This window comes from Eutrigla gurnardus, assembly GCF_963514095.1.
Source record: "Eutrigla gurnardus genome assembly, chromosome: 19".
NCBI classification, from domain to species: Eukaryota; Metazoa; Chordata; class Actinopteri; order Perciformes; family Triglidae; genus Eutrigla; species Eutrigla gurnardus.
In genome coordinates this window covers 16,215,399-16,241,502 of record NC_139930.1, presented here as the reverse complement: position 1 = coordinate 16,241,502, position 26,104 = coordinate 16,215,399, and the positions used below count along the sequence as shown (strand labels likewise).

The window sequence follows — 26,104 nt, the reverse complement described above, 5'->3', positions numbered from 1 at the left end:
GATGGAATCTGATGAGCCACCTGTTTACTCTGCTGTGGTTCTGGATCCTGGTGGGTACACACAGTACACACACAGTACACAGTACACGTTGTACTTGTACCAGAGACCCCATGGAACACGTCTCTCAGTGCATCTTTTATGTATATGTTCATGAATATATCGCCTAGCAACAGAGACGCAAAACTCTACTGAAGTAACAACATAATTATAATAATAATGATAATAACACTGAGCTCAAATATAAGCAGCTCACGAATATTAAATATCTGAATTGTTGCACTTACCTGATTGGTCAGGACTGTGGGGGCGGGCTCAGACTGGCTTTGATTGACAGATCCTGTAGTGTAGCGAGTCGTCCGTTAACCACAAGGTTGGCGGTTTGATTCCCTGAACCCTGAGCTGCTGCTAACGATGCTAATTATAATAGTTTTATGTGAGTTTGTAAAGTTAAACATTTTTACACACACACACACACACACACACACACACACACACACACACACACACACACACACACACACACACACACACACACACACACACACACACACACACACACACAGGTTTACTAGCAGAAGTGTATTTCCGTCTCCACCTCGACATGAAACCACAGAATCATGTTGACGAGTTATCTGAAGTTAAACTGAACTGCTTTGAAGAGGCAGGTAGACAGACAGACAGGCAGGCAGACAGACAGGCATCCAGACAGAAAAGACTCATCGCCACATCCTTTTCCTTCAGAGTTCATCCTTAAAAAACAAAGAAGCAGCTCCACGATCACATGATGATATGATCACATGATCACATGACCACACGATGACATAGTTTATTAATGTCAGACAGCTGGTCTTTAGCTGGAAAACCACAGACAGCTGGACCAACCGACAGAGCGTCTGTGGGAATCGTCTCCTTGCCACGCTCACACGCCGTCACGGCGACGCCTCCACCTGTGATGTCACACACGAGGCTCCATGTGACAAAGTACATCCAGGACACAGCAGGAGGTCTGGTTTGATGCCGGGGGGGGGGGGGGGGGGGGGGGGGGCTGCATCAAACCTCAGTGTGATGTCATCAGTGTGATGTCATCCGACTTTAGTTCATTTCTATTGGTTCCCTTTTCAAATGTTTAACATCGCTGAGATGTTCAGACTCATAATTAATTTATAATCAAAGAAACTAAACTGAGAACAATTAAAGTCGAAACAACAATATTAGAAGAAAACTCTTTAATGAAACTGTAGAATTCTGCCTTTGCTGGAAAAACAAAGTATTTATTTATCGTCTGAAGATGAAAACGTGACCATTCAGAACATCAAATCAGGAAAGTTAAACGTTTCTTCATTTCCAGAATATATTCGTAGAAATACAGGAAGTCACTTTGAGAGAGAACATTTATCTGAAGAGGTATTTTACAAAACTGATGTTAAATATGTAAATATGTTAAATGTGACGCTGCTGAAGTCTTATGAAAATATAAATTAATTATTTTTGTATGAACTCAGAGTCCCACATTTAAAACACTTTGCAGTCAACCTTCAGTTTATCTAAAATTAGTGAGTTTACAATTAGTGAGTTCATAACTAGTGTGTAATTAAACTGATATGATCATTGAAGAGTTAAAGAAGAAAAAATAAACAGAAAAAGGCAAATAATTAATAATAATAATAATTAAGAGACAAAATTAAAGCAGCGAAACGTTGATTGATTACTTTTGATTGAATAAAACTGAGCTTCAATAACCCAGACTGACCCGTCACTTCCTGATGGCCGGAGCTCCGCCCCCTCTACATCACTTCCTGGATGCATTTACACTCAAACGTCTGTGATGTGTGTGTGTGTGTGTATATATACACACACACACACGTATATATATATATATATATATATATATATATATATATATATATATATATATATATATATATATATATATAAATAAAAAAATCACATGAACATGCTGAAAGGCTGGATGTCGGAGTTTAGCACCGGCCCCTGAACGCATCGTTCAGCAGTGGATCAGAGAAGAAACTAAAAGACAAACAATGTTCATGAAAGCACCGAGACTCTTTTCTCTCCAACGGTCCTCGAACGTCTCACTGACCTCCGTCTTTCTGTCCCCTCCGCCAGTGACGTCCACTTCCTCTCTGTCCACTTCCTGTCTCCCTGCTGGGGTTCACACGTTTGAGGCCCATGAAGGAAGTGAGTGAATGTGCCGGGACGTGTTGGACAGCTGCTGGACTCAGGAAGACCTGATGAGGGGTCAGTCCAGGAGGAGGTCTGGGTCCTGGGTGTGGCCTCAGAGCTCAGACCCTGATGAGGAAGTCCAGGCCCAGGGAGGCAGGGATGTGCAGCGTCTCCAGGCTGAGGGCCGACGGCGTGTACGGGAAGAGCACCGGGAAGGTGTGTTTGGTGTCCAGCAGCAGCTGAGGGGGGTCGCTCCTCTGCTGGGGCCGGTTCTGGACAGGGAGACAGGTGGAGGAGGTGAGACAGGTGGAGGAGGTTAGAGAGGAACAACAGATATTGATCAGAAAGGAGGATCAGATAGGAGGATCTAATAGGAGGATCAGATAGGAGGATCTAATATGAGGATAAGATAGAGCCCCGTGCCGGCGGTTCGAGTCCCACCTGGATGTTCCTGATGAAGGACACGGTGACCCGCTCCTCGAACTCGTTCAGCGGCGTGTACAGGTTCAGGATCTTCACAATCTGCAACACAGAGGAAACCGTCACGGAAGCCCCGCGGGTCAGCTGACCGGCTGAGAGGTCACGTGACCCACCTGCTGGGTGCTGAGCGCGGTGCAGAGTGAGCAGATGGCCTCGGCGTCCTGCGTGGTCTTCTTCTTCACCTGCAGCAGCTGGGCGGCCTGGATGACGGGCTCCAGCGTGGCGGCGGCGTTGCTCCCGTACAGGTTGTTCCCTCGCAGCCACTCCTCCAGCTGGCTGGTGTTGTACCTGCACACAGACTGGGTCTGAGACTCACCCGGACCAGGCTCAGGGGGGTCTGAGACTCACCCGGTCCGGATACCTGAACTCTACATATAGGGAACGCTGCAGTCACCAAGACCAGCGCAACAAGTGGCACCACTTCAAATACGTTGGCAAAGACGAGTGGAGAGGCCCCGCCCCCTATGGAGGCCCCGCCCCTCATATCCAACCAGCATCTCCGTCTCTGCAGACTGAGGAGACGAGGACCAGACCCTTTCAGTCTGTGAACCATTAATGCTAATTGCTAACACTGATCACTAGCATACACATCAGCATCACTAAGGCCCCGTCCACACGGAAACGTTTTTTGTGCATAAACGCAGAAGTCTTGTGCGTTTCTGCTGGCTGTCCATACGGATCCGGCGTTTTCGCGGCCTGAAAACGCACTTTTTTGAAACCAGCTCTCAGGGTGAAAAAGAAAAAAACGGCACCCCTCTGTTTCGTTTTCATGTAGACGGCAATCGCCCCGCTCCTCGACCCTCGAGCCTGACTTCTTCCCCTGCGACGTCTCGCGACGACGACGACGACAACAACAACAACAACAACGGCGGCCTACGTGCTCGTGAACGTGCACGCCAAGGCAAAACGGAGAAAAAAAGTTTGTTTTGGATAGTGTGGACCGGGCTTAATAGAAACCTTTACAGCACTTAGCTTAACATTAGCATAATTATAGCCAGCATGTTAGCAATTAGCATTAGTGCTAGTGATTGGCATAAGCTTGGGGAAAAGGCCATAATGAACAGCGAAGTCCAGCAATTCATGTGGTACTTTTTATGTTTTGTAACTGTAGCATGGCATTAGCATGCTAACTAGCCAGCTAGCATGCTAAGTAGCTAACTAGCCAGCTGCTAAATAAGCGAAACTGAACAACTTAATGCTTCTCTCTGGTCACGGTGGAGTTAAGCTCCACCTATCAGCAGATAGCTAATCAATAACACCCAAAGACCTGTTCCGGGTTAGCAAGGAGACCAGCAGGGGGCGTACCTGAGCTGCATGCCGGTGCTCCAGGAGCACACGTCCTTTCTCAGTAGCAGGTTGTTGAGCGTGACGGCGTTGATGCAGTTGAAGAGCTGCCGGACCACCTGACCCACAATCTCGGGGTCCAGACCGTGGTCCCGCATGGTCCCGTGGAACTGCCCCAGCTGCCGGATCAGGGCCTCCAGGGTGTAGCTGGTGGGGCCGCCGGCGTCCATGTCCATGCTGGACGAGCGGTTCCGGTAGCCCATGGGTTTGACCCCCGCCAGGCTGGGGATGCTCTCGCTCTCCAGCATGGCCGACACTGGACACAGGAGGCACAGGAGTCAGGGGTCTGGAGGACCTACCTGGACCTGGTCTAGATCATCACGCTGGATCACTGGACTCACCGATCATGGGCTGCATGGTGCCCTCGGCCACCTTCACCAGCTGCTGGTAGATCTGGATGGACAGGTCGCTCAGCACCTGGCGGTACTCGGCCAAGTCGAAGTTCTTCAGACAGTGTTCGTTCTGTCGGCCCGAGTTCTGGGTCATAAACACCTGAACACAACATGCATGTTACTACATGCTACATCCACACGCTGCAGAAACAGTGAGCATCATGGGAGTCACCTCGTCACCACTGTACTGCTTCAGACAGTGGAGCAGCCGGCTGGCGTTGGCGAGCCAGAAGGACGTCATCTCGAAGTCCTCGTTGTTCTTCTGCAGGGGGACGGAGCGGGTGAGACAGGTGGAGGACAGAGGGGGACAGAGGGAAGACGGGGAGGACAGGTGGAGGACAGGGGGGGACAGAGGGAAGAAGGGGAGGACAGGTGGAGGACAGGGGGGGACAGAGGGAAGATGGGGAGGCCACGTGGAGGACAGGGGAGGACAGGTGGAGGACAGGGGGGGACAGAGGGAAGACAGGGAGGACAGGTGGAGGACAGGTGGAGGACTCACCTTGAGGACCTTCTTGATGGCGTTGATGGTGGAGGTCAACAGAGACTCCACCTTCTGGTCATCGTTGATGTAGTCGGCGTGACGGATGAGCATGAAGAGGATGTAGGCTGGGAGACAGGGGACAGTCCCCGAGACGGTGGTGGGCCTCATGTCTGCAACACAGGACTAGGGTCAGTCCAGGGTCTACAGAGACTGACCTGAGATCAGTCAGGGTCTACAGAGAGTGACCCGGGTCAGTCCAGGGTCTACAGAGACTGACCTGAGATCAGGGTTTTGAGCAGCAGGGCCTCGTCCTCCTTGTAGTATTCCAGCATCCCCTCAAAGTCCTTTTCCTTCCGCTGGACTGTGACCTGGCGGCTCAGTTCAGGTCTGGACCTGCTGGTCTGAGCAGCGACTACAGAGACAGGGAGACAGTCAATCACTGACCAGCTGATGGCTGATGCTGCAGGTGTGACTTTGTGACCATATGAAACCAACTGAGACCATGTGACACCAGATGGGACCATGTTAGCCCATGTGGGACCATGTGAGACAATGTGAGAACATGTGAGAACATGTGGGACCATGTGACTATGAGACCATGTGGGACCATGCAAACCCATGTGGGACCATGTGACTATGGGACCATGTGAGCCCATGTGGGACCATCTGAGCCCATGTGGGACCATGTGAGACCAGGTGACCATCTGACCCGTACCTTCCAGCTCCTGGACCTTCTTCATGTAGATGCGGAGCTGCTTCTTCAGCTTCCTCTCATTCTTCTCCAGCTTCTCCAGCAGCTCCTTGAGGTCCAGGTTGTCGTTGGTGAGCCGGGTGATCTCCTGCTGGACGCTGAACTCCACCAGGGCCTCGGGGGACAGGGACCCCATGTAGCCCAGCATCTCCTGCTTCTTCTCAATGTCCTCCCTCTGCAACTCGATCTGGGTGTGGAGGGCTTCCAGCTCGTCTTTGTGCTGCCGGGTCTGGGTCTGCAGCTGAGCCTCCAGCAGCCTGCCAGGACCAGGACCAGGGTTAGAATCTGAGTCACTCACCTGTTTGGACTGGTGGTGCTGCGTTTCACTTCTATGTGGACTGTTTCCACTGTGAGAGTGGGAGGCTTCATTCTACAGATGCTGAGGAGGGACAAAGGGGGACCAGGAGGACCAGGAGACCATCGCTCAGTGAGGAAAACCTCATAAAGTGGACTCAACACGAAGCAGTGAGCTTTCATGGAGGTTAGAGGAGAAGTTGAAGAAGAATCAGAAGCAGAAGAAGAAGCAGAAGAAGAAGAAGCAGTAAACGGAGACCTGGCCACTTGTTTGAGACCTTGGTAGGCCAGACCCAGCTCCCCGTCCTCGTTCAGGTGAACCCAGTCCTGCCGAGAGCTACAGGCCAGCAGGAAGCAGTCAGAGGAAACAAAGCAGAAGAACAAGGTGAGGAAACGCTGCAGAAGAGAAGCAGGAAGGGGACTCCATTCAGGTCTACATTCAGGTCTGGTTGGATCAGCACAAACAGAACTGAGAGGCTGTATAACATCAGCATCACACAACAAAGTTAGTTTAAATTTAATCTGGATCAGATTTTACATTGGTTTGCAGACGACGTCACTTACTTCTTGGACTCACACAGTCCGTGGTAGGCCTCCAGAGCCTGGTCCTGGTCCACTGGCTCTCTGCTGCTAAGCTCAGCCATGTTATTACTCTCCTGCTGGACCACAAAACGCACCGACGTCAGGAACCCGGATCTGGTCTACACGCGGGCCAGCGTTGATAAACTTTAATATTCTCAACAAAACGTCTGTTTGTATGCAGATGATACTGCTCTGATCTGGTTCTTTCTAATCCGGTTCTGATGTGGTTCTGATCCGGTTCATTCCATGATTTCACAGAGTTTCTAACGTTAATAATAGGAGTGTGAATCTTTGGCTTCACAGCGATTAGATTCGATTAACGATACAGTAGTTGGCGATTCGATTCAAGGACGATTTTTTTTTTTGGATCGATTCGATTCAATTCCGTAACTTGTAATCAAAATTCTGCATTCATGAAATAAACATGCAATAATGTGAGTGAGACTATCTGTATTCTTCTTAAAGGTGAAAAAATAAACAGACCACAGAATTACTTATTTAACATAGTTGTTACATTTTCAGTAGACTACATGCTGGCAGGGGAGAGAGTGTCTTAAACGTATTAAAACATTAATCATAAGTAAGAATCACGATTCATCCGATTAAACGCATTTATATCAATTATTGGTGAAGCCAAAACGATTCATTCTATTTATTTATTTTAGCAGATCGATTTAGTTGAATCTATAGGACTGACAATCGATTCATCGATTAATTGAATTAATCGTTACACCTTTAGTTAATAATAATAAGAACTTCTCGGAAACAAACTACTAATACTCATAACTCACGGCGTGGTGGTTCAGCTCCTGCAGCTGGGCAGCGCTGACGATCTGCGTCCTCAGAATAAGCACCTCCTCCTTCCGAGCGTCCAGCTCCTCATTGGCCGAGCGCAGCTGACTGAGCAGCAGGTTGTAGGCGTCCTGCAGCTCGCTGGAGGCGTCACTCTGAGACGCTCGCTCCGCGATGCTCCTGCTCAGGTCACTCAGGTCCGCCTTCAGCTTCCTGTTCTCCGCCTCCAGCTCCGCCCTCTGCACCAACCCCACACCACACGTTACATTAGATATACTTCCAAATACGCTGATATACATGTACACGCTTCCAAACACATGATATACATGTACATGCTTCCAAACACATGAATGTACATGTATATACTTCCAAACACATGAATGTACATATATAAACTTCCAAACACATGAATGTACATGTATAAACTTCCAAACACATGAATGTACATATATATACTTCCAAACACATGAATGTACATGTATATAATTCCAGACACATGAATGTACATGTATATATTTCCAAACACATGAATGTACACATCCAGACTCCTCTCTGAGGATTGAGGAGAAGATGGTGAAGGTTTAGCACCTTGAGGTTGTTGTAGGCCAGATCAGCAGTCTCCTCCTCAGATGGGGGACTCTTGGATTCTGATCCCTGAATGAAGGAGACAGCAACATGAAGGTCTGATTAGACTAGGTCTAAGACTAGATCTGGTCTTAGATCTGGGACCAGACGAGGCTGCTGTGATCTGATTGGTCACCCTGCGCTTGGTGAGCTCCTCCATCTTGTCCAGGTTGCCCTGCAGCCTCTTTCTCTCCGTCTCCAGCTCTCGGACTCTCTTCTGCAGCTTCATGAACAGGCTGATGTCCATGGCAGCCTTCTCCACGCCCAGATCCTGCACCGGGGAGGAGAACCGGTCAGAACCGGGTCGGCCGGCGGACCCCACCCCTGCCCAGCCCCCCCCACTCACCTCCACCAGCTGGATGGCGTCCTCGGTGTCGCCCACCTCCGATGTGGAGATGGACGTGTAGTTGGAGTCCGACTCCAGGCTGCTCACGTTGGACGGGTTCCTCCTGTGGCCCGGCTGGAACTGGAGGATCATGGGAGGAGGAGAGTTATACACATGTGGATCAGGGGAGGGGGCGTGTCCAGGGAGAACAGCTAGGGGACGGAGTCACCTTGGCCAGAGACACCTCCTCCTTCAGGTTGTCGTATCGCTGCTCCAGACGGGAGAACTCTTTGAGCAGGTTCTGGTATCTCTGCCGCTCCTGGTCCAGCTCCGTCAGCAGACTCGTCTCCCTGGGAGACGCACCGCTGGCCTCTGGGGATGGACGCCGCCGTTACACGTAACCGTAACTTCCTCTTTCCTCTTTATTTAAAATAGCAACATCAACTGAAACTGTTATAAAAACACCGTTCAGGCTCTTGGTTCAGGTCTCACCTGGAGTCCTCTTTGAGAGCTGAAGGATCCTCTGGTTCATCTCGTCCTTCTCCGTCTTCAGCAGACCGTTTTCTGTCTCCAGCTCCTCGACCCTCTGAAACACCAGATCATCTTCATGTCTTCACTACGCCAACACCACGACACCAACGAAGAAGAAAAGAGCACCCACTCCTTCTTCATCATCGCACTGGGACATCGTCAGAGACGTCTCACCTGTCTCCTGTCCTCTCCTGTATCCTTTCCTCTCTTGTATCCTGTTCTCTCCTGTCCTCACCTGTCTCCTGTCCTCACCTATATCCTGTCCTCACCTGTATCTTGTCCTCACCTGTATCCTGTTCTCTCCTGTCCTCACCTGTATCCTCTGACACTCACATTGCAACTCGCATCTCGGACTGTCTGGCTGACATCTCTGTCTGGACAACTGCACATCACCTCAAGCTTAACCTAAATAAAACCAAACTCCTCTTTATCCCAGGAAAAGACTGCCCTTGCATGGACCTGTCGGTCTCTGTCGAGGGCATCACAGTATTACCTTCCTCAACTGCGAGGAACCTGGGTGTAATCCTGGATGACCAACTATCCTGCACCCCCAACATCACTGCTGTGGCCCGATCCTGCAGATTTGCCCTCTACAACATCCGCAGGATTCGGACCCTCCTCACAAAGGATGCAACGCAACTCCTGGTCCAAGCACTGGTCATCTCCCGCCTTGACTACAGCAACTCTCTCCTGGCTGGACTCCCGGCCTCTGCAATTAAACCATTGCAGCGTATCCAGAACGCTGCAGCACGCCTTATCTTCAATCTACCCAAATTCTCCCATGTGACCCCCCCTCCTCCGTGACCTCCACTGGCTCCCTGTTGCAGCACGCATCCAATTTAAGACGATGGCACTGGCCTTCAGGGCCATCAATGGAACGGCACCCATCTACCTTCAAACACTGGTCAAACTTCATGCCCCGAAGCGAGCACTTCGCTCCTCTACTTCAGCTGGCTGGCTGGTACCACCATCGCTGGAATCAAACAAATGTCGCTCAGCAAAGTCCAGACTCTTCTCTGTTCTGGTCCTCAGTGGTGGAACGAACTCTCGACTAATGTCAGGACAGCTGAGTCATTTGCCATTTTCCGAAAAAGGCTTAAGACTCACCTGTTCAGACTTCACCTCAACTCTACATAGCATGACCCACTAACACCCCCCCCCCAAAAAAAACAACCCTTACCTACAGCACTCTGATCATAGCACTGTTGCTCTTGTGGTACTACTTTACTCGGATGAGGACCCAACACTCTATTTTTAGCTCTTACTTTATCGGCAATGATACGTTGTGGTTTCTTTGTTTCCTTCTTTTGACAAATGTACTTATTGTAAGTCGCTTTGGACAAAAGCGTCTGCTAAATGACCTAAATGTAAATGTATCCTGTCCTCTCCTGTCCTCACCTGTATCCTGTCCTCACCTGTATCCTGTCCTCACCTGTATGCTGTCCTCACCTGTATCCTGTCCTCTCCTGTCCTCACTTGTATCCTATCCTCTCCTGTATCCTGTTCTCTCTTGTATCCTGTCCTCTCCTGTCCTCCCCTGTATCCTGTCCTCACCTATATCCTGTCCTCACCTGTATCTTGTCCTCACCTGTATACTGTCCTCTCCTGTCCTCCCCTGTATCCTGTTCTCTCCTGTCCTCACCTGTATCCTGTCCTCTCCTGTATCCTGTTCTCTCTTGTATCCTGTCCTCTCCTGTCCTCCCCTGTATCCTGTCCTCACCTATATCCTGTCCTCACCTGTATCTTGTCCTCACCTGTATACTGTCCTCTCCTGTCCTCCCCTGTATCCTGTTCTCTCCTGTCCTCACCTGTATGCTGTCCTCTCCTGTATCCTGTCCTCTCCTGTATCCTGTCCTCTCCTGTCCTCACCTGTATCCTGTCCTCTCCTGTATCCTGTTCTCTCTTGTATCCTGTCCTCTCCTGTCCTCCCCTGTATCCTGTTCTCTCCTGTCCTCACCTGTATCCTGTCCTCCCCTGTATCCTGTTCTCTCCTGTCCTCTCCTGTATCCTGTCCTCTCCTGTCCTCCCCTGTATCCTGTCCTCTCCTGTATCCTGTTCTCTCCTGTATTCTCCTGTATCCTGTCCTCTCCTGTATCCTGTTCTCTCCTGTCCTCTCCTGTCCTCACCTGTATCCTGTCCTCACCTGTATCCTGTCCCTCCTGTCCCCGTCTCACCTGTTGGAGCCCCATCTTCTCTGTGCCGTGCTCCTCCTCCATCCTCGTCCTGGTGGCGTTGGCCTCCTTCAGCTCCTGTCTCAGTCTGTCCAGCTCGTCCTGCAGCGAGGACACCACACCTCCTCCTCCGGTCTGCAGAGTCCGGACCTCATCCAGCTTCTTCTGCAGCTTGTTGACCTCCGACCCCAACGTGTTGTTGACCTGCAGCAGCTGGTCGTTCTGAGTCCGGAGCTCTTTGGACTGAAGGGATGACAATATTATTATGATTATGATTATTATTATGGTTATGATTATTATTTGTTGTTAGTGGAGGTCTCTGAGGACCTGGTCGTCCATCTTCCTTTGCAGCTGGACGATCTTGTTCTCCATGCCGGTGTTGAGCTTCTTCAGGCGTTCGGCGGAGCGAGCTTCGATCTTCAGCTGCTGCAGACGCCGTTTGGCCTGAACGCGTCTGAAGCCACACTGGATGGTGACGGCGGCGTCCCGCGCCCGCCGGTACTTCCTTCTCTGCAGCCAGCGCCGGACGCACCGCTGGATGATCATGGCCTTGTGGTGCAGCAGGAACTGCAGGAGAGAGACAGGACATTCCACCTTAAATCACATTCCACCTTAAATCACATTTCATCTTCAATCACATTTCATCTTAAATCACGTTCCACCTTAAATCACATTTCATCTTAAATCACGTTCCACCTTAAATCACGTTCCACCTTAAATCACATTTCATCTTAAACCACAAACACTCAACACAACAACCGTCTCAACCGGATCCCGGTGTGGTCCTGTACCTCCCAGTAGATCCTGCGGGTGAACATCCCTCTGGTGAAGGCCTGGATGGTGACGACAGCCTGTCTCACCCTCAGATAGGCCCGTCTCTCTCTCACCATGCGGTACTGTTTCTGACAGATGAGGGCGGCTCGAGTCTGACGCAAGAAGTCAGCGTATCTGAGAGACACGTGAACCATCAGATGGTTAATAAATCTGCTGAGTCATGATACGGGATCACAATGCTTTCTGGTGGATAAAGCGTCTCCATGGAAACGGTGAGTGGTCCAGGCGCTCACCTGCGGGCCAGGTATCCCCGGCCATATCTCTGCAGGGTGATGGCAGACCTGCGGATCTTGCGGTAGCGGACTCTCTGGAGCCAGCCCCGGACCGTCTTCTGGATCTGGATGCAGGCGGAGCGGAACTTGTCGGCCCGGAGCTTCTCCAGGTACGCCACCTGCCCCGCCCGGAAGAAGATCTTGGTCTTACCGAACTGGAACATGTCGGGCTCCTGAAACATAAACATGTCCATCATGAAGAGTGTGTGGTGCAGTGATCAGCTGATCGATGAGCTCATCAATCTGGTCATGTGACATAATAATAATGATACTACAAAGAAAACGACTTCCCAGCAGAATAACAACATGAACAGTGAATAGTGATAAGGGTCCAGACCTTGATCAGGATCTCCAGCAGGTTCTTACAGACCAGCTTCTTGTCCGTCAGCATCATGTCGGACTTTTTCAGCAGCACTCGATACCTGCTGAAGAAGTCTGGATACGTCCACCTGGAGACACACCACGGATATGAGTACTACTATTACTACTACTACTACTACTACTACTACTACTACTACTATTATTATTATTATTATTATTATTATTATTGGAATTCTTGGAAGGAGACCCACCTGGATGGGTACCCGGCTGCACTGATCCGGATCGTCTCCAGGACTCCGCAGGCTCGGAGCTGCTGCACCGCTCGCCTGGAGTCGAACCTGCAGAGACAGGGACCACTTCAGATCACATTGTCTCATTTTAACAGAGACAGGGACCACTTCAGACCATGTGGTCTCATTTTAACAGAGTCCAGCTCCGGAGCCTTCGTCCTACCTCGTCTTCCTCTCTTTCTTTGGCATCACACACACAACACCAGCTTCAGCCCGAGTCTGTCAAAGCCCAGACCCGAGACCCGAGACCAGAGACCATGTGACTGACTCATCTAATCTAGCAGCAGATCAGCAGGTCAACAGAAAGGTCTCAGTGTTGTTAATGTGGAGGAACAACAGACCGTCTGTGACCGGACCACCCGGACCCAAAGCCCCACCCCCAATCCCCCGCCCTGTCAGCAGAAACTCCACTTCCTGTTTCATCAGCTAGCTGCAGCCAATCAACACACAGCCACCACTGAAAGGTGTCCCCCCCCCCCCCCCCCCCCGTGACTTGGACTCACGTGAAGGCCTCCTTGTCGTCGTTGGGTTTGATGCAGCGGACGTAGTGAGGAGTCGTTGCGTTCAGGGTCTCCATAAGAAGATTCAGAGAGCTTCGGAACTAGACCAACACAGAAACACACGGGTCACATCCACGGTCCTGCAGAGACCAGCAGAGACCAGCAGGGACCAGCAGGGGGCTCACCTGAAGTCCCACGCTCTTCCTGTGCTCCTTGTTGGGGGCTCTGGGGGTCGGCCTTGCCGGTCTGACGTTCACCCTGGAGGACTTGGACGGGGCCACGTCGCCCTTCTCATGAAACAGATCTGCAACCAGCTGGAACTGAGAGGAAAGACTGTAAAATCCAACAAAAACAGCTGCACCTGAACGCAACTGGTGGTTCCTACAATAAAGTGAATTTAGATTATGATGTTTAACTGCAGGTTCAGCAGTTAAACACGAAGCTCTGCAGACTTTTCTTAACAACATGATGTTGTCGGTTTATTCCACAGACACCTGAATGCACCGCGGTGATGCAGCCAGGAAACAAACAACCACGAACCCCAGAGACCAGGAGTTCTGTTCCTGAGGTCCTGGTCCCAGGACTCCTACACCTTCTCCAAAGTGGTTCTGTGGTTCTGGTTCTATGTTTCTGGTTCTGTGGTTCTGGTGCTGTGGTCCTGTGGTCCTGTGGTTCTGTGGTTCTGGTTCTAGGATTTTGGTCCTGAGGTTATGGTGTTCTGGTTCTATGGTTCTGGTTCAGGTTCTTACCTGACTGGCTTTCAGGATGTTGATCTGCTCCTCGTAGACCGTGTCCCTGTTCTTCTCCAGAAAACCGTCACACTGATATTCCACCTGTGAGATGACAGATTCATAATCCATAATCAATCAATAATCAATGTGGCGAGTTATCAACGACCTGACGCACGGACACGAAGCGCCGTGACATCACATCCTCCACAGGTGAAGGTGCAACTTCCCGTCTACACAGTGTTGTGTGTCGTGGGCCGTGTTGTCATGACGACACACAAAGACCTCGTTGTTGTCAGAGAGGAAGTGACATCGCTGTTGTTAACGACTTAATTAACAGGAAGTTGGAGAACGGAACGGCTCGTTTGTTTTCGACCTTAAAGCTAGTGGATTCTACACACTGAGCTGATCTGGACCTGAACTGATCTGGATCTGAGCTGATCTGGATCTGTGGAGCTGATCTGGACCTGTGCTGATCTGGACCTGAGCTGATCTGGACCTGAGCTGATCTGGTTCTGAGCTGCTCTGGACCTGAGCTGATCTGGATCTGTGGAGCTGATCTGGACCTGAGCTGATCTAGATCTGTGGAGGAGATCTGGACCTGAGCTGATCTGGACCTGAGCTGATCTGGATCTGTCGAGGAGATCTGGGCCTTTCGGCTCGTCAGTGAATCCCGTATGCTAATGCATTAGCATTAGTGCTACTAGCGCCATCATGAACAGTGAAGTCCAGCTACATGTTCTGCTGTTTATCTACTGTAACGTTAGCATGGAAGTAACATGCTAACTGGCTAACTAGCAGGTGCTAAATGAGTGAAACTGAACAATGTGATGCTTCATCCAGTTATTAGAGACTTTAGTTCCTCTAGAACTCGTATTAACGGATTGTCTGAAAGTCAGTGAAGAGACCCAGTTCGATCCTGGACCTGATGAAGACCCCGGTCCTCACCTGGTCGGCGAAGTGAATGATGATGAAGGAGACGTTGGACATCCGAGGTTTCTGAAACTGGCCGTTGCTGGAGTGCTGCTTGTAGAGCTTCTGGGCCCAGTTCTGGTCCGTCCCCTTCGGCACCTGGAACCGGAAAGTGGATTGTGAGACCAGTGAAGCAGGACGCGAGGACGTGGGGGACGTTAGGAGGTCTGACTGACTTTACACTCTTCGTCCAGCAGGTCCAGGACCCCGAGGCGAGCCTCGATCAGGTCTATGCAGGGCTGGTTGTCGTAAAAGTCTATGAGAGTCCAGGGGATCTGCTCCTTCATGTACTCCTCCTGCTCCAACTTAAACACATGCTGACCACACAGAACAGACAGAAGAGAGGGTTCAAGACCACAGAGTCCATGAGGACCAGTATACCAGTAGAGGGAGTGAAGGAGGCTCACCGAGTTGAACTGCTGCTGAAGCTTCTCGTTGGCGTAGTTGATGCAGAACTGTTCAAAACTGTTGATCTCGAACGTCTCAAAGCTGCAAAGAAAGAACTGTTACAGAGATTAAGTCTTCTGTCTGTGGTCCCCCAGAGGTTGAGATAGTAGCCCACATGAGTCCAGAGACCAGACCAGACTATGTTGTTGTGGTCTTGCAGACAGACCTTACAAAGCATGACTCAGCCCTTTTCAGTGATCATGGTGATTGATAGTGTTGTTGTCCTGGTTACTGATATGAAACCTGAGCTGAGGTCAGCTGACGTGGTCTCACCCGTAGATGTCCAGGACCCCGATGAAGGAGTGCTGTTTGGAGGACGTGTGCAGGGCCTTGTTGATGTGCTCCACGATCCAGTCGAACATGCGGGCGTAGATGTGCTTGGCGAGCGCGGAGCGGGCGTTCTCCGCCTGCTTGCTGGACATTTTCTTCACGTAGGTCTCGGTCGCCGTGACCAACTTCCTGTTGCAGAGCCAGTGCTCCATCTGCTGCAGCTCCACGCCCAACAGCCGACAGAAGTGCTGCAAGTGGACGTCGCTGCCCTGCAGTGCACACACACACACACACACACACACACGCGTTAGATGGCCGCCACTCTGACCCGCCCATCACCAGCGGTAACCATGGTGACCACGCACCGAGACGCGGCAGGACTCTCCATCTCGCTCCGAGCAGATCTGGATGTTCCCCAGGTGAAGGATGGAGGCGACGACCTTGAAGATGCTGCTCTGACTGCCGTCCTTAATGCCTGGAACCCGAAGTATTACTAGTATTATTATATATATATATATAGTATTATATATAGTATTAATACGGTTAAACATGAGCTACTAATTAAACAGACATATGACCATTGGATGAAGTTAAGTCAAATGTTTTCTTTTTATCATAAATGAGAAAATACATTTGACTCATCTAGCTATCTAGTGGTCCAGCAGGTCTGGTATCCGACCCCGGGTGAAGTATACATATGTAGTAGTCCTGGTTCTGGTCTCACCTAGCAGGCTGAAGGCCTCCCTCGTCTTCTCAAAGTCCTTGGCATCGCTCACGCCCTCGATGAAGATGTTCTCCCCCAGAGACGTGAAGGTGAAGTCTTCTGCACTGGCTGAGTGACAACAAGCATCGGCAGCTCAACAACACAGTCTATGTCATCTAGATCTGGATCTATTCACATATTATACATGGATATATATTATAGATGTATAGATATTATAGATGTATAGATGTATATATATTATAGATGTATAGATATTATAGATGTATATATATTATAGATGTATAGATGTATATTATAGATGTATAGATGTATATATATTATAGATGTATAGATGTATATATATATTATAGATGTATAGATATTATAGATGTATAGATGTATATATATATTATAGATGTATATATATTATAGATATTATAGGTGTACAGGTGTGAGCGAGAGCAGCTGGACTGACTGAGGCTGAGGTCTCTGAACTCCGGCAGACTGGCTGAGGCACACAGCTGGTAGAAGATGTGGTAGTTCCTCTCGTCCTCAGCCTGCAACGCATTCAAACACACAATCAGGAGTCAGCGAAACACAGCGAGCCGCCTGTGGACGGGTTGGACCAATCACAGACCTGGAAGACCACGCGGGACTTCTCCAGCAGGTAGGTCCTCATGTTGGCCCCGATGATGTGGTAGTGGCGGCTGAAGCCGATCTGGATGTACTTCCCGAAGCGGCTGCTGTTGTCGTTTCGGGTGGTCTTCGCGTTCCCGATGGCCTGAGGAGCAGAGAGGGCGGTGACATCACAGTCATGTGACACCTGTGAGTTAACAAGGCTGTGGGACGCTCTAACAAAGTTAGCTTCATGATTCAAGCTCATCTTTACAGCTAAGTGTTATCTAAGCTAAGTCATCTTAGTAGTTCAGCATTGGTAGTGACCTGTCAATCAGCAGGTAAGCCCCGCCCCCTAAAGCATCCCCTGCTTTCTGGTCTGGTGGACTCTAAATGGACCATAATGTACTAAATGAACATCATGCTGGATGAAGTAGACTTGAAACTAGAGATTGAGACCATGAACTCATGTTTACAATGTTTACTGAGATAATACATCAAGAGGGAAGTAGGACCATTTTCTCATAGACTTCTATACAAGCAGAGAGGAGTCGCCCCCTGGTGGCCAGCAGAGAGAAGTAGGACCATTTTCTACTGCTTCCAGTTACCTCTGGACAGAGCCAGGCTAGCTGTTTCCCCTCTTTCCAGTCAATATGCTAAGCTACGCTAACCTGCTGCAGCTTCATATTTACTAATGAGACTCTGAGTCCTGGTCCGATAGATAAACCCAGACCAGAACCCGACTGACCTCCATGATGGGGCTGGAGGCGAGCACCTTCTCCTCCACGTTAGCATCGTTAGCGGAGCCGCCCACCGTGGCGAAGAAGCGCATGGCGTACTTGGCAGAAACCGTTTTTCCTGCTCCGGACTCTCCGCTCACAATGATCGACTGATTCCTCTCGTCTCTGAGGAGGAGGAGGAGGAGCAGGAGAAGAGTTCCATCAGCTGGCCAACGGTACCAGCTAACATGTGTATTTGTACGAGTGTACTACATGTACCAGTGTACTACGTGTATCGTACCAGTGTACTATGTGTACCAGTGTACTGTACTGGTTTGCCGGTCTGGTTTGTGGGTCTGACCTGGCCATCTGCTTGTAGGCCTCCTCAGCCACGTGTATTTGTACCATTGGACTAGGTCTATTTGAACCAGTGTACTTGGTGTACTATGTGTACTGTACTGGTTTGCGGGTCTGGTTTTGGGGTCTGACCTGGCCATCTGCTTGTAGGCCTCCTCAGCCACAGCGAAGATGTGGGGGTCCATGTCTCCCATGTTCTGGCCGCTGTAGGCCAGGATCACCTCCTCGCCGTAGATGTGCAGCTGGTCATACGGGTTGATGGCGACCAGCACGATGCCTGCACACAAACACAGTACCCTTATTATTATATTAATATTAAATACACACACAAACACAGTACCCTTATATTATTATTATATTACTATTAAAGAGAGAGAGGGGAGAGAGACTTAGAGGAGGCAGGAGGAGGTGCTATTTTCAAATCTTGCTAGCTCTCTTGCTAGCTTTCCAACATTACATACCCCAGTTTTAAACACACACACACAGTACCCTTTTATTATTATTATATTACTATTAAATACCCACACACAGTACCCTTTTATTATTATTATATTACTATTAAATACACACACAAACATCTTCACATTCATACATCTATCACAATCTGACAAGTTAGAACTTCAAGACAGAAAGAAAGTCATCATAATAATAATCATATTTATTTATTATAATAATAATTATTATTATAAATTCTGATAATAATAATAATGTTTTTTATTAAAATAAATGGTAATACAACAGTTATAATATAATAGTAATATTAAATGATAATAATAAAATGATTATAATAATAATATTTGTATATATATATATATATATGTACAAAAATGTATAATAATACAACAGTAACTATAGTAATAATAATAATGATAGTAGTAGTAATAATAATAATAGTTATAATAATAATAATAATAATAATAATAATAATAGTAATAATAATGATAGTACTAATGATAATAATAGTAATAATAATGATAGCAATAATGATAATAATGATAGTAATAATAATAATAATAGTAATAGTAATGATGATGATAATAATACTAGTTGTGCTGACTAGATGAAAGGCAGGTGTATGTGTGCAGACTGACCACAGTAGGTGTAGATGTGGTTGGGCTCCAGGAAGCGGACCTTGAGGTTGTGCAGGACAGCGGGTTCATGCAGGTAGCTGAGGGCCGTGAGGTCGTTCTCCCCAACCAGGATGTCTGGGTTACGCAGGAACGGAAGGGGGTTGCTCTTCGGACCCACCGGGTACTCCAGAGGCTGAGGGACCCCCAAAACACCATCAATACACAGTCAATACACCATTAATACACCGTCAATACACTGTTAATACACTGTAAATACACCATCAATACACTGTAAATACACCATCAATACACCCTCAATACATCATCAATACACCCTCAACACACCGTCGATACACAATCAATACACCATCAATACACCGTCAGTAAACCGTCAGTACAGCATCAATACACCGTCAATAAATCCTCAAGACACAGTCAAAAAAACGTCAATACACCGTCGATACACATACAATACACCATCAATGCACTGTAAATACACCATCAATACACCCTCAATATACCCTCAATACACCCTCAACCATCAATACACTGTCAATACACAATGAAAACACCGTTAATACACCGTTAATACACCGTCAATATACCCTCAATACACCATCAATACACAGTTAATACACCGCCAATACTGATCAACACAAACCCGACTGAAACTTACCGTCCCATCCTCCAGCTGCAGGTTCAGGACCGCCTGGCCCTCCTTGTAGTCTCTGGTGATCTCTGCAGCCCTCCAGACCTCGTCAGGGTCTGGGATCCAGACTCTGGTGTACTGGAACACATCAACTCAGTCAGTAAAAGTACCACAGGAAATACACCACACAGGAGTACTAGTACCACCACCGTGTACTAGCACCACTCTGTTACCACAGGAAATATACCACACCGGACTACTAGTACCACCACCGTGTACCACTCTGTCTCTGTGTTAGAGGACCTGCAGGCCTCATGAAACCTGGGCTCTGTGTTAGAGGACCTGCAGGTCGTCATGGTGATATGAGAATGTGGTCGAGGTACAAACTGGAACTTCCTTCCTTCAGCAGTCAGACAGGTAAAGAGCTGCTTCCTCATTGGCTCAACACACCTGAGGAGGAACTCTACTGACGTGACATCATCGCCATCAGTTGCTTTTATGCAAATGAGCTTCACTGAACCGAGAAGTCATTTGAATAAAAAACACAAGAATCTCCGGAGGTCACATGACATGAACCCTCCACACACAACCTGTCTCACTCGCCGTCTCACTTATATACAGACAATGTTTAATTGTCTGTGGCTGGAACACGCTGCAGCTCAGCCAATCAGAGGAGGCCGTCAGTTTGCTGTCTGTATCTGGGACACCGCCAGGAACCGACCAATGGCTGAGCAGCATGTCGTCTGCATGTAGAGCGTCTCAGCAGGAGACAACGCAGGAATGAGGACACACACACACACACACACACACACACACACACACACACACACACACACACACAGTAAACACACAAACAGTAAACACACACACACAGTAAACACAAACACACAGACACAGTAAACACACAAACACACAGTAAACACCCACACACACACACACACACACACACAGTAAACACATATACACACACACACACACACACACGTCGGAGGGGGGGGGAGCTGCAGCTGAGTCGTCCAGCAGGTTTAGTATGAAAGACGAGTTCAGGTAAAGAACAGAACGATGACATCATCACGGTTCATGATGTCGTTACCTAGATGACTCAGGTTTCCACACAGGTGTTTACCACCGAGGGCTCCGCCCACTGAGGGGAGGGGGGGGGGGGGGGGGGGGGGGCTGGGCGTGTCCAACAGGGAGCAGTAAAAACACGCCACCTGCACCTGAAGAGGAACTTTGATCTACTGACAGAGCAGGAAACTGACCTCAGATCAGAGGTTCATCCTGCTAGTTTACAACCTTCAGTGAGGTCCATTCAAACAGGACTGATATAAATTCAGCTGTCAATCAGGTAAATATTACTAAATAATATCACACCAGACAGGAGATGGATGCCTTAAACTGTCATTCTCCCTGCTGGCCACCAGGGGGCGACTCCTCTCTGGTTGTATAGAAGTCTATGACAAAATGGTCCTACTTCTCTCTGCTGGCCACCAGGGGGCAACTCCTCTTTGGTTGTATAGAAGTCTATGAGAAAATGTTCCTACTTCTCTCTTGATGTATTATCTCAGTAAACATTGTAAACTTGAGTTTATGGTCTCAATCTCTAGTTTCAAGTCTTCTTTAATCCAGCATGATGTTCATTTAGTACATTATGGTCCATTTAGACCAGAAAGCAGGGGATGCTTTAGGGGGCGGGGCTTACCTGCTGATTGACAGGTCCATTTAGAGTCCAACAGACCAGAAAGCAGGGTGCAGTCGAATAGTCAAAAAATAAGGTCTTAACTCCTATTCCTTGACCTCTGGGGAAAACGTCACGGGGTTAAGGAAAGGCGATAGGAGAACTCAAAAGGATTTAGGAAAAGTCGACCGCGGTGCTCAGGGAATCCGACCGGACTTTCACTATCTACATCATTATAATGCGGCCGCTGATGGTTGACAGCTGATGATCCGGTGATTGACGTGCGTCTGCACTGGAGAAACTACAATAATGGACTACAAAAAGCACATGGTCCACTTCTCCCCATGTTGTTGGTTTTATAAACAGCTGGTCCACTGACCGGCTTCAGTTCCAGCAGCTCCTCCTTCCTGTTTGACCGTTTGCTGTTTTTACATTTCATTTGTGGTTTTAGTTTAATTTCTGTCAAATTTGTAACATGATTGAAATAAATAAAAATAGAATTAAATTATTATCACTGTTCACACACATTTATCATCACAATTCCAATGACTATATGTCTGCATGAAAGTAATTGTTAAATATGCAAATACACATATCGTTTGTTTTCATGAACGGCCGAGGTGTGCGGCACTTTAAATGTTGCTCTCGCAATTGTGGGTCGCCGTGATCTCCTTTCCTTTGGTAAAGGAAGGTCTGTTGCATCCTATGCTAAAGGAGCTCTGAAAGGAAGCATTGGAGCTCCTTTCCTTTGCATTTAGAGAATCCGAACGGCTCTTATCATGGCGGCCACTTGTTTACTTCCGGGTCACTTCTTCAGTTAGGAACCTTCCTAAGAGAAATAGACTATTCGACTGCACCCCAGGGGATGCTTTAGGGGGCGGGGCTTACCTGCTGATTGACAGGTCAAGAAAGTGGTCTGTCTCTCTAAATAAAGTCCACTTAATAATCATAATAATTCTTATTATTATGATTAATTAGCGTTTCTTATGAGCGATACTGAGCTGAAACACAAACAGATGTAGGGACATTAATCCCCGACCCCCAAACAACAGGGACTCTGTGGGGTTCCAGGATAATCCTGTTCTTCCAGACCCAGAACATGATCCACATTATAATAATGATTAAAACATATTTAAATATTAAAACATGAATCCAGATTAATTCTAATCAATTAATTCACTGATTAGCTGTTGATCAGAGAACATATTGAACATGAATATGATCGGCAGCAGCAGGACCAGCAGAGTCTGACTCAGCAGAGTCACAGACCAGATGGGTCTGAAAGGATGTGGATTATAGTCGCAGCAGGGGAAGAGGCTTTAGGCGGTGATGTGGTCTACAGAGTCCAGCAGGAGGATTACTGATCACAGACTCAGGTCACATTCAATCAAGTTTCCTTTGAGATCCCGCTAATCAATCACACTGAAACCCATTGATCATTCATAAAACAGCTGATTGATCTTCACTGACTTAAGTCTGATCAACATCAGTATCTCAGAGTTCTACCCAGAATCCTCAGCGAGCCGCCGCCGAGTCACAACTGATGACAGATTACAGGTGATTAGTGATCAGTGATTAGTGCAGGTCTGAATGCAGGAAGGGGGCGGAGCCTGTTCACAGACACAAAGCAGCTAATCGTTATTAACAATGATTACTGTGATAATAGGCTACCGATGAAACCATGAGTCACCATTATTATTATTATTGTTATCACCATTATTATTATTATTGTTATCATTATTATTGTTGTTTCACCAGAACTACAGGAAGCGAGCGCATCGTCACCGCGAAACTTTGACGCCATCCGATGAAACTTTATTCACGAACTTGTCGTTAATGACAATTCCGACGCTACGAGTTTAACTTTATTCACAAACGCGTCGCTTCCTTCAGCGACAACACTGTGACGTCAGAGTCTGAGTGCAAGTCGAGTATGGAGGGTGTACTGTGACATCACTGTGACGACATCACTGTCATGTCGCTGTGACATCAGAACCTGATGAAGCTCCAACACAGCAGCTCGATCACTTCCTGGTCAGACTCAGTGGTTACACAATATATTGATCCCAAACGACTTATTGGAAGAAGAAAAAGAAAAAGAAGAAGAAGAAGAAGAAGAAGAAGAAGAAGAAGAAGAAGAAGATGATGAAGATGATGAAGATGATCCACCATGAACTGTTTGCTTTTAACTTCCGGACAAGCGGCTCATAATAAGCCACCTGTTTGAATCATTAAACGTCATGATTTGCGCCTTTCCGCTCAGCCTCACGTTGAACTCCATTCACAAATCTGTACATTTAAAGCAAAGTGTCGCTTAGGAGTGAAACCGTACAAAACCACTAGACAGACCGAATCTGCGCGGTCCTCCGGTCCCATCGGCTCACATATGATCCACCACACGGGTCACTTTAGGATCTTATTTAAACTTTTGGTCGCGGTTGAAGACGACACCGAGCCGACGAACAGGTGACTCTCCACTCTCAAGTGTCCTCAATTAGCATGGAGTTCGGCTCGCGTCGAGGCGAGCAGTTTAATGAGTTCGTTATTTAATGTGAGCGCCCACTCACACACGCACACACTAACACACTCACACACGCACACACTTGGCGCCGGAGTGACGTCGCTGGTCTACAGGTAGACCGACTCACCTTTGTGTACAACTCGTTCACCGACATCGCGGCTCCGCGACGAACCAACAAACGACCTGCGGTTCGGTTCGTTAGCGACCCATGGTCGTCCCGGTCCCGTTAGTCTCTTCGCCTAAACCAGGTGAGACGTCAGACAACTTTAAGTCCACATGTCCCCGGTACGGACGGACAGGTGTCCCCGGTACGGAGCCGACGGACAGGTGTCCCGGCGGAGTTTCGGTGAGTTTGTTCGGTGAAGCCTCGGGAGTTCCTGCCGGTGATTGGCCCGCGTTGTTTCCGTGGTAACACACTTTAATCCGACACGTTAAAAACACGTAAACTGTCCGCGAATAAAAGAAAACGAGCGGCTGCAGAATCAAGACTTCCGGACAGCAAAGTGGGAATCTGATTGGCTGTTTCCTGTTCCTACTGTTCCCACACACACACACACACACACACACACACACACGCGCGCGCGCGCGCATACGCACGCGCACAAAGCACTGCAACACCGGTTCTCAACATGAAGGTCGAGACCCCACAAACGGTCCTCAGATAAACGCGACGGGTCACATGACTATTCACTTCATCTGATTTGTTTTTAACATATTCATATATATATATATATATATATATATATATATATATACACTATGTATATAAAATATGAATTAATGTATGTGTGTGTGTATATATATGTGTATATATATTAATATATTAATATATATATTAATATATACATATATGTGTATATATATATTAATTTATATATACATTAATATATATATATATATATATATATATATATATATATACTGTATATTAATGTGTGTGTATATATATATATATATATATATATATATACATCTATCCATCGTCTACTGCTTATCCTGTATTCAGGGTCGTGGGGGGGGCTGGGTCATTGGGCGAAGGCAGGGTTCACCTGGACAGGTAACCAGTCTATCACAGGGCCGACATGTAGAGACAAACAACCATTGTATACACACATTAATATATATAAATATATATATAATGTACATTTACACACACATATATATAAAGAAGTATAACATTTAAATACTTCCCCTCTGCTTGGTTAATAATCCAGTAGAAGTGTAACGTTTAAATGCTTCCCCTCTGCCTGGTTAATAATCCTGTAATCTTGTAGATGTGTAACGTTTAAATGCTTCCCCTCTGCCTGGTTAATAATCCTGTAATCCTGTAGACGTGTAACGTTTAAATACGTCCCCTCTGCCTAGTTAGTAGCCTGTAATCCTGTAGACGTGTAACGTTTAAATACGTCCCCTCTGCCTAGTTAGTAGCCTGTAATCCTGTAGATATGTAACGTTTAAATACGTCCCCTCTGCCTGGTTAATAATCCTGTAATCCTGTAGACATGTAACGTTTAAATGCTTCCCCTCTGCCTGGTTAATAATCCTGTAATCCTGTAGACATGTAACGTTTAAATACGTCCCCTCTGCCTGGTTAATAATCCTGTAATCCTGTAGACATGTAACGTTTAAATGCTTCCCCTCTGCCTGGTTAATAATCCTGTAGACGTGTAACGTTTAAATACATCCCCTCTGCCTAGTTAATAATCCTGTAATCCTGTAGACATGTAACGTTTAAATACATCCCCTCTGCCTGGTTAATAATCCTGTAATCCTATAGACATCTAACGTATTAACCAGGTCCCCTCTGCCTGGTTAATAATCCTGTTATCCTGTAGACATGTAGCGTTTAAATACGTCCCCTCTGCCTAGTTAATAGCCTGTAGCAGCGATTAGCGACCTCCAGAAGTCTTATCACTGCGTTGTGTAACGCTGATAAAGCGTCTGAAGAGAAGATAAGAGCTGTGAAGGACGGAAAGGAAGATAAAAAGCACCTTTACCTTAGAATACGGGTTATAATCACTGGCCATCCTGATCAGTGATCCTCCTGATCGTGTGGAAAGCGAGGAGCATACTATGGGCCAGCTGACTGTGGGAAGCAGCAGCAGATCTCATACCTGTCTGCTCTTCTGAATCAGGTAACGCGTCCACTCCCAGGCCACTCCCTCTCCAGGTATGAGCTGTTTACCTGCGCAGCACGCTGTCCGCCC

General features: G+C 47.7%; 1 protein-coding gene across 6 annotated transcripts; it reads right to left on the bottom strand.

Annotated features, from left to right (window-relative positions):
• Nucleotides 1-1,211: 1,211 nt before the first annotated feature.
• Nucleotides 1,212-26,006, bottom strand: myo5b (myosin VB). Of its 6 annotated transcripts, none has more exons than XM_084035510.1 (39): nucleotides 25,895-26,006; nucleotides 19,726-19,836; nucleotides 19,071-19,242; nucleotides 18,112-18,256; nucleotides 17,652-17,808; nucleotides 16,926-17,069; nucleotides 16,764-16,845; nucleotides 16,310-16,417; nucleotides 15,951-16,060; nucleotides 15,589-15,854; nucleotides 15,276-15,357; nucleotides 15,045-15,185; nucleotides 14,845-14,967; nucleotides 13,918-14,001; nucleotides 13,354-13,488; nucleotides 13,172-13,269; nucleotides 12,630-12,716; nucleotides 12,395-12,506; nucleotides 12,019-12,230; nucleotides 11,743-11,899; nucleotides 11,279-11,518; nucleotides 10,955-11,194; nucleotides 8,742-8,835; nucleotides 8,479-8,621; nucleotides 8,271-8,390; nucleotides 8,061-8,195; nucleotides 7,889-7,954; nucleotides 7,300-7,539; nucleotides 6,491-6,585; nucleotides 6,186-6,263; nucleotides 5,597-5,889; nucleotides 5,159-5,293; nucleotides 4,900-5,051; nucleotides 4,573-4,662; nucleotides 4,350-4,500; nucleotides 3,970-4,264; nucleotides 2,778-2,952; nucleotides 2,626-2,706; nucleotides 1,212-2,456 (listed from the first exon to the last, which is right to left on the bottom strand). In XM_084035510.1, exons 1-39 carry the CDS (start codon nucleotides 25,922-25,924, stop codon nucleotides 2,304-2,306), a joined length of 5,532 nt encoding a protein of 1,843 aa, XP_083891636.1. In that variant the 5' UTR covers nucleotides 25,925-26,006; the 3' UTR covers nucleotides 1,212-2,303. The 6 variants fall into 6 exon arrangements, with proteins under 6 accessions (XP_083891636.1, XP_083891638.1, XP_083891637.1 ...); XM_084035512.1 differs by having other exon boundaries at nucleotides 6,491-6,582; XM_084035511.1 differs by lacking the exon at nucleotides 25,895-26,006 and adding an exon at nucleotides 24,025-24,432.
• Between the last annotated feature and the right edge of the window lie 98 nt (nucleotides 26,007-26,104).

Excerpts from the sequence above, each read along its gene's own strand:
- myo5b (XM_084035510.1), bottom strand. The coding sequence starts at position 25,924 with ATGGCCAGTGATTATAACCCGTATTCTAAG. Across the intron at positions 16,061-16,309 it reads GGAGGCCTTCAGCCTGCTAG|GCATTAAGGACGGCAGTCAG; the intron begins GTGAGACCAGAA and ends TTCGGGTTCCAG. Across the intron at positions 2,953-3,969 it reads AGCACCGGCATGCAGCTCAG|GTACAACACCAGCCAGCTGG; the intron begins GTACGCCCCCTG and ends GTCTGTGTGCAG.